We start from the raw sequence: 8,294 nt of genomic DNA, 5'->3' as shown, positions 1-8,294 counted from the left end.
TCTAATGGACACATGACCCTGATGCTATTTATCTCTGGTGCAAAGCCTTTCTCCTGGCTCAAAGTCTCCTTGAACTAAGAAGTCCCTCTGCAACTGTGGAAGTGTCTTTGCCTGCGTTTTTGTTGTTGTTGTTGTTGTTGTTGTTGTTGTTGTTCCTGGGAGTTGGGAAGTTGTGGAGCTGCATGGTGTTCTCAGAGGACCTTGCTATCTTGACAACTGAGAAAAGCTGACTCAGTGTGTCAGAGAGGGCTCCTGCCAGATCCATCACATGTCCACAGGTCTTCCAAGAAATGATTGCTGTGGTGCAGCGTGTGCCACAGTAGCTGTGGAGGTGAGAAAGCAGCCTATGGGAGTCATTTCTCTCCTTCCACCACGAGAGAAGCTCAGGGCATCAGGCGTGGTCACAGTGCCTTTATCTGCTGGGCCATCCTGCATGCCTGGACTGTCATTATGGATGCTAGCTCCCTGCCACAGGATCAACAGTAGCACTGTGGCCCTAAGCATATCTGTTCTCCCAGACCGTCCTGTATCTGTGGGCAGGTGCTTGGCAATGCTGATCACTCCACTGTCACCACACTGTCTCTCTGTGTCCTATCTGGGGTGTATACAAACGCCCTCTTTCCCCTGCTCCTCAAGCCTGTGAAATCACAAGGCGGGGGTCACATGTGTAAATGGATGAATAAACGGATGGAGAACACAAGTGAGAGCCTCGAGACCTGACCTGGTCTGTCCCATGTGTGCAGGCTCCCAGGAGAGCCCAGACACCACCCTACCTGAAAGATCATGCCATCCTGGGGCTGGTTAAGGCACGGTTTGGCAGGCTCCCTTGGGTGGTATCTTAAAGCTGCATCTCGTGGCTGTTGAGGTTCAACCTGGTTCAGGCTAGCCTGTAGCTGTGGGTGACTCTAGGGACCCCAGTGGAAGATGGTGTTTGTGTCAGCCCTTAACATGTAGAGCCTAGGTCCCTGCTGTAGGGACACTGTTGTTCTGGGGCCCCCAAGCTGTCAATCTCTGGTATTTTATTATTTATTACATGTATTTGGGGGAATGAGTGCCGTGTGGAGGTCAGAGGACAACGTCAGGGATGGGTTCTCTGTGTCCAGTGGGCTGAGGAGATGAACTTAGCGCCTTTTCCCTCGGGGCTGCTGTGTTTGCCATTTGTTCTGTTTCATTTGGTACTCAGCTCAGGATGGCCTTGAACTTGCAGCAGTCCTCCTGCCTCAGGACCCCGTGTCCTGGAGAACAGAAATGTATTTTAACTAGCTTCCCCAGGAGGGAGAAACACCTTTGTCTTGTGGGAGGGATGTTCCACAGGGTCACACAGGCTGTCACCTCCCAACAATAGCATCTGAGCCTGGCTGTCAGTCTATGGCTTCTGCCCTGACAGACCCCTGGGTCAGACACATACACTGCCCTATTTAGGGAGGCTCCGTGGACACAGACAGCAGCCCATGAGCCTCACTCTCCCCCACAGTGAGGCGGCAGCAGGGGTCTGCCAGCTCCAGACTCCACTCAGCTCTCTGTCTCTTTCCGCATGCCCCTGCTGCAGCTGGGCTATGAAGTCAGGCCAGGGTGCTGTGTGACCTTTGGCCCCATTGCACAGATTACATATATCCACTGAGTGCATCAGTGTCCCCAGTGCCTTGCAGGCTCATCATGAGTCTAAGCAGTCCAAGCCACAGGAAGCTATGATGCCCTGACTGGAGCATACAGGTGGCCTTGGGCCGGGGGCCTTGATGTAGCAGCAACAACGTGTCAGCATCTCTGAGTCTGGAGTCTATTGTGGGTTGCGAAGCAAGGGCCTCGGACTGCCACAGCAGCCTGGCCTAATGCCATTGTGCTCAGAAGACAGAGGTGGGTGCTGACCTCACCTGGCCTCAGGACAAGCCAGGGCCTTTGGTCTCCCCGTACCCCTTCTCTCCCTGACCCCAGCAGCCAGATACCCTGCAGTGCTGGCCAGTTCCCGAGTCTGCTTTCCTGCCACACTTAGGTCTCATGGCTTCCTACCCAGGGTAGCCTGTACCTCACACAGCACTGACCCTTATGCTGGCTCTGAGCACCCACACCTCAACCAGGGCCAGCCCTGCAGTGCCTGGTTCCTGCCTGAGGGCCTCTAGAATGACATCCAAATTGGGCAGCTGACCAGGGACGGTGGGAGTCGGGCTCCGTGCAAATGGGGCAGCTCCAGCCTCTGCTGGTTCCTTGTTTGGGGTCTGGTGCTTAGGCGTCCCACATCCTTCCCTCCCTTTTTTTTCTCAAGAAGCCCAGTGCCCCACATCCATGGCCCACGAATGGAAGGGAAGGTCCCAAAACGGCTGATGGTCCCGAGATGGGGATGGGTATGGAGACAGAGACCGGTGAGCGAGTGCTCAGCAGAGAAGGGGTGTCTGCTTCTGTGCGGGCTGGGTCGGAAGGAGAGGCTGGACAGAGGCACTCAGCAGCACTGCCCCTCTGTGCTCAGACAGTGGAGTGTCTGTGCAGAGCTTCAGTACAGGTGCTGAAGGAACAGCAGGCTGGTGGGCTGGACCGGGAGACAGACCACGGATGGGTATGAGGGTGTGCTTGACTTTTGGCTTTTCTTTTTTTGTTTTAGACGGTCCCACTATGTGGCCTGGCTGCTCTGGGACCCTGTCTGTACAACAGGCTGGCCTCTGACTCGTAGAAATCCACCTGCCTCCACCTTCTGAGTGCTGGGATTAAAGGTGTGCACCATCATACTACATTTGTGTTTTATGAAATAAGTTCTCTCACAGCCCAGGCTTTCGTGAAATTCACTCTGTTTAGTGAGGAGAACCTGAACTCCTGAGTCCATTTCTAGTGTGTTAGGATGAAAGGTGTGTTCCCCTTCATTGGGTGATTTTAGGCAGGGCTCCACACCTGAACCACACCTCCAGCCCCCCACTCAGGGATTCTAGGCAGGCACTGCACCCCCAAGCCACGCCCTCAGCCCCTTCCTGGGGGATTCTAGGTAGGGCTCTTACCATAGACAGTCTTGCAGCATTTTCTGGGTATCATAGGCTTGGCTTGATTTTAGGGCTTCTCCATAAGAAGACCCTTGTGTGTTCAGTGGTTTCTTCCCCTTCCACTTGTTGGTTTGCATCCTTCCCTGTGTGTGGGTGTCTATCCTGGCTACTTCTGCCACTCAGTATTACAGTTCCAAGTGTCATCCATGTCATAGGTGTGTGTCCACCTGGAGGTCTCTGAGCCGTCTCTCCTCTGCTGTCCTTGCAGCTTGGCCGACAGGAATGGGGCCCTTAAGTGCACCTTCTCTGCGGCTGGCCACAGCACTGGCCTTCTGCAGGGCCTGGCTGCCCTCCGTGCACAGGGCCAGCTACTTGATGTGGTCCTCACTGTCAACAGTGAAGCCTTTCATGCGCACAAGGTGGTCTTGGCAGCCTGCAGTGACTACTTTAGGTAAGCCTAGCCCTGGGGACTTGAGTTGACACCTCTGCCACGTTCACTGGGGACCTATGTGGGAGCCACCTCCTTGTTTTAATGACAAGGTTTTGCTACATAGCTTGGATTAGCCACAGATCAGAATGTCCCTGCTCCATCCTCTGGTGTGCCAGCACACCTGGCCTCTGATGCTTTCTCCGTTTCTTTTGTTTTCAGTCCTGTTGCACACTAAGTAAACACTGCCTCCAGGAGGGCCCCTCTCTTGCTTTGCTTTTTTGTTTTTGTTTTTTTAAGACAGGGTTTCTGGCACTCACTCTGTAGATCAAGCTGGCCTTCAACTCGGAGATCTGTCTTCCTCTGCCTCCAAAGTACTGGGATTAAAGCCTTTCGCCAGCACTGTCCAGCTCTTGCCTCACTCTCTCACTTCATTTTCGTGTGTTCATGTGATGGTAAGTGGGGTGAAGGCACATGAGAGCCATGGTGCACGTGGAGGTCAGAGGGTGTCTTGTAGGCATTGAGTTTTCTCCTCCCCTATGTGGGTCCTGGGAACCGAACTCAGGGAGTCAGGCTTTGCAGCAAGTGCCCCCACCCACTGAGCCATCTTGGAGGCTTTCTTACCTTCCCACACTCATTTTTCTCTCTTGAGATAGGTCTCACATAGTCCAGGCTAGCTCCATACTCACAATGTAGCCCAGGATGCCCATGAACTGATCCTCTGCTTCCACCTCCCCAGAGCGAGGCAGACAGGGCTGCAACAGTACACCGGGGACTTCACACAGGCTCTACCAACCCAGCCTCAGCCTCCCCCCTCCTAAGCCTTCATTCACCATCTGCTGTGTGCCAGGCATTGATGCCACCCATGCCCAGCGAGGAGAAAGTGAGCCCTTTGCTGCTGTGGTGTCCCCTCCAAGTATCAAAAGCAAACATCTGGGAGACTGGAGGGACACGGAAGCCATGGTGCTCAGGCCCTGCAGTGTCTGTGCGTGTGACTCCTGAAGCCTGGGCAGATGTCTTGTCTCCCCCAGGGCTCCCCTGTATATGCCCCAGGCACGCACGGACACATGGGTCTGTCTACTTTTCCCTGTTCTGGGACTGAGTCAGAACTAAGGGCCCAGTGGAGCTGTCTCATCAGGGGATGCCCCTGCCAGCCAGCGAGGGTGGGAGCTGGAATGGTTGTCCTTGGAGACCTGTGGTAAGTCTTCCTCCCCAGCTGTGACCTTCCTTCTAAGAGGGTCAAGTCTTCCAGGTCCACTGTTACCTGGGTGTGCATATCAGGCCAAATGTCCCTCTGGGCCCAGCGGCCCTCCCTGGGGCCCAGCGAGACTGTTATGAGGAGCTGCTGCAGCCAACTGGGGCATCGGTGCTATTTTTACTCTGGATTTGGGAGCGGGTGGGCAGCCCAGCCAGCAATGCCTTTTAAAGGCACCCCCGCTCTGGCAATGTAGCCCACGAGGCCTTAAAAGGCAAAACTCCATCCTGTCATCTAGTCTGGCCTCTTTTCTCACTCAAGTGCCCAAGGGCTGGTGGGGACTCTAGGGGACAGGCAGGGGCTGGGACTAGGAGCTGGTCCTCATGGTCTTAGGGACGCCCGGGATGCTGTCCCACAGAATGATGGCATTAGATGACAGCGCCTCCATGACACCCATGGCCTCTCCTGCTGTGACCTGAGCCTAGGTTGCACCAAGCAGACCACTATGGGGTGGATGTCACCTTTGACGATGGGTGGTATCCCCCCCCTCTGGCAGGAAGACCTGCTCACAGTTGTGAGGGCTGTTGTAAAATGTTAGAGAGTGTCACCAAGGGACCCCTGCAGACCCTATGAGCACAACTCGGCTCTCTCCTTCCTGCTGGGAACAGAATTGACCCCAAGCCTTTCCAGAACCTTCATGCATGGGTCTGCACCCCCCCCACCAGCTGTCATGTGGCTCCAGAGGCCCTTAAAACAGGTCTCACACAGGCTGAGGACTTGGCTGATGCTGGCCATGCCTGGGCAGAAGCACCATCTCTGTAGCTCCTCCCTGCAGACAGCAGTAATGGACACAGCCCTTTGTGGGCAGTGACCTCTTGGAACCTTCACAACAGCTGAGGAGGAATGGGGCAGACCCTTTGACCCTTATTTCACAGGTTCCAGGCTGGGGAAGTTGTCATGCCTGCAAGCAGTCAGTGAAGAGATCCTGGGTTCCTGTGGTAGTGGGGAGCACAGACTGGCCCTGACTTGGAGCTCAAGGTGGCTGTGCATCTGCAACTGATACCTCCTCAAGAAACCTACCAGTTAGCCTTCAGGGCTGGGGGCCCCACACAAAGGTGCCAGCAATAATAGCTAGCTCCCCTGCAGCTGCTCAGGGTCGGAAAGGCTGAGCGAGGGCAGAACAAGCTTTGACTCTACTGGCCCTGCTCACGGGCATGTTTCCACTTCCAGGGCCATGTTTACTGGTGGCATGCGTGAGGCCAACCAGGCCGTCATCCAGCTGCAGGGTGTGTCTGCACGTGGCCTGCGTCACATCATCGACTTCGCCTACAGTGCTGAGGTGACACTGGACTTAGACTGTGTGCAGGACGTGCTGGGTGCTGCCGTGTTTCTGCAGATGCTGCCGGTGGTGGAGCTGTGCGAGGACTTCCTGAAAGCTGCCATGAGCGTAGAGACGTGCCTGCACATTGGCCAGATGGCTACCACCTTCAGCCTGACATCACTGCGCGAGTCAGTAGACGCCTTCACGTTCCGCCACTTCCTGCAGATCGCGGCAGAGGAGGACTTCCTGCGCCTACCACTTGAGCGCCTTGTCTTCTTTCTGCAGAGCAACCGGCTGCAGAGCTGCGCCGAGATTGACCTATTCCGTGCTGCTGTGCGCTGGCTGCAGCACGATCCTGCCCGCCGTGCCCGTGCCAGCCTTGTGCTGCGTCACGTGCGCTTCCCGCTCATGCAACCTGCTGAACTGGTGGACAGCGTGCAGACACTCGACGTCATGCTGGACGATGCCCTCTGTCGCCAGTACCTGCTGGAGGCCTTCAGCTACCACGTGCTGCCCTGCCGCCAGCATGACATGCAGTCGCCACGCACTGCTGTGCGCTCTGATGTAGCGTCCCTGGTGGCCTTCGGAGGCACACCTTATACCGACAGCGACCGAGCTGTCAGCAGCAAGGTGTTTCAGTTGCCTGAGCCTGGAGCACGCCACTTCCGCGAGCTCACGGAGATGGAACTGGGCTGCAGCCACGCGGGAGTGGCTGTGCTGGATAACTTTGTGTACGTGGCAGGCGGCCAGCACCTGCAGCACCGCAGTGGCGAGGGCGCTGTGGATGCCTGCTACCGCTATGATCCGCAGCGCAATCGCTGGCTGCGGCTGCGAGCGCTGCGGGAGAGCCGCGTGCAGTTCCAGCTCACTGCACTGGGCGGGCTGCTGTATGCCACAGGTGGCCGCAATCGCGCGGGCAGCCTGGCGTCTGTGGAGCGCTACTGCCCACGCCGTGACAGCTGGGACTTTGCCTGTCCACTCAAGCGCCGTACCTGGGGCCATGCGGGTGCTGCAGCCTCTGGTCGCCTCTACATCTCAGGTGGCTATGGCGTCTCAGCGGAGGACAAGAAGGCGCTGCAGTGCTATGATCCAGCAGCTGACCGCTGGGAGCCCAGGGCACCCATGCGAGAACCACGCGTGCTGCATGCAATGTTGGGTGTTGCTGGCCGAATCTATGCCCTAGGTGGCCGCATGGACCACGTGGACCGCTGCTTCGATGTGCTGGCTGTGGAGTACTACGTGCCAGATGCTGACCAGTGGACCAGTGTGACACCCATGCGAGCTGGTCAGTCGGAAGCTGGCTGCTGCCTGCTAGAGAGGAAGATCTACATCGTGGGTGGCTACAACTGGAGGCTGAACAATGTCACAGGCATTGTGCAGGTGTACAACACTGAGACGGATGAGTGGGAGAGAGACCTGCACTTCCCCGAGTCCTTTGCAGGCATTGCCTGCGCTGCTGTCCTGCTGCCCCGCTCAGGCCATGGGAGGTAGCTTGGGATCCTGGCCTGGCTGTGTTCCCCACAAGTGTCAGACCCCCAGCCCAGGGGTCCCTACCTCCCAGCCCCAAGTCAGCAGAGAGATCTGGTCCCAGAGGTTTAGGTGCCATGGCAGCCATTGCCCAATGGGTGTCTCTGCACTGCCCTGTGTGGTTAGGTCTTGATATCCCTCATCCCTAGCCGGACAGATGTAAGCTTGTGGACATAAAACACCAAGTCCTGGGAGGAACAGCTCTCCCTGTCTCCTGTCCCTGTCTCCTGTCTAAAATCCTAGCCTGGATCTCTGCCGTGGGACCCACGAGGCAGGGAGACTCTCCAGAACTGCCCTCTGAACCCCATGTGGGCACACATGCACACACACATGCACACACACGCACACACATGCACACACACATGCGCACACACATGCGCACACACATGCACACACACATGCGCGCACACATGCACACACACATGCACACACACACACACGCACACACACACGCACACACACGCGCACACACACGCGCACACACACGCGCACACACACGCGCACACACGCGCACACACGCGCGCACACACACGCGCACACACATGCGCACACACACGCGCACACACACGCGCACACACATGCGCACACACAGTCAAGTGAGTAAGATTGTGAATCAGCTCTCTGGTGCCTGGACAGCATTCAGGATGCAGGAGCCAGTGTGTCCCAGAGGCCCCCTGACAGGTGACAGGTGCAGCCATCTCTTCACCACCAGCCTCCCTGGCCCGCTTGACTCGTGGATTCTGGAGCATCCCAAAGGCCCCTGCCCAGTTAACCCAGCGTTCTTTGCCCATGCCACCCACTTTTATAGGAAGATAGAGCTACGTGAGGCATAGTGTGGCCTTTTCCAATACTCTGGAGGCT

General features: G+C 56.7%; 1 protein-coding gene across 6 annotated transcripts in view; it reads left to right on the top strand.

Annotated features, from left to right (window-relative positions):
- The window catches only part of Klhl26 (kelch like family member 26), a 24,873-nt gene extending 17,059 nt beyond the window's left edge, over positions 1-7,814 (top strand). For 2 of the 6 annotated variants that reach the window (XM_029532198.1, XM_029532197.1), the window contains 3 exons: positions 3,232-3,414; positions 5,521-5,623; positions 5,816-7,814. In XM_029532198.1, coding sequence (XP_029388058.1) covers positions 3,246-3,414; positions 5,521-5,623; positions 5,816-7,397 — 1,854 coding nt within the window. In that variant the 5' untranslated portion in view covers positions 3,232-3,245 and the 3' untranslated portion in view covers positions 7,398-7,814. Of the gene's footprint in view, positions 1-3,231; positions 3,415-3,901; positions 4,589-5,520; positions 5,701-5,815 lie in introns of those variants that run through there. The other 4 variants (XM_021219322.2, XM_029532200.1, XM_029532202.1 and 1 more) reach the window with 4 other exon arrangements.
- The last annotated feature ends 480 nt before the right edge of the window (positions 7,815-8,294 follow it).

The sequence above is a fragment of the Mus pahari genome, chromosome 19 (genome assembly GCF_900095145.1).
Source record: "Mus pahari chromosome 19, PAHARI_EIJ_v1.1, whole genome shotgun sequence".
Taxonomy (NCBI): domain Eukaryota; kingdom Metazoa; phylum Chordata; class Mammalia; order Rodentia; family Muridae; genus Mus; species Mus pahari.
This window is presented reverse-complemented; position numbering and strand designations above follow the sequence as displayed.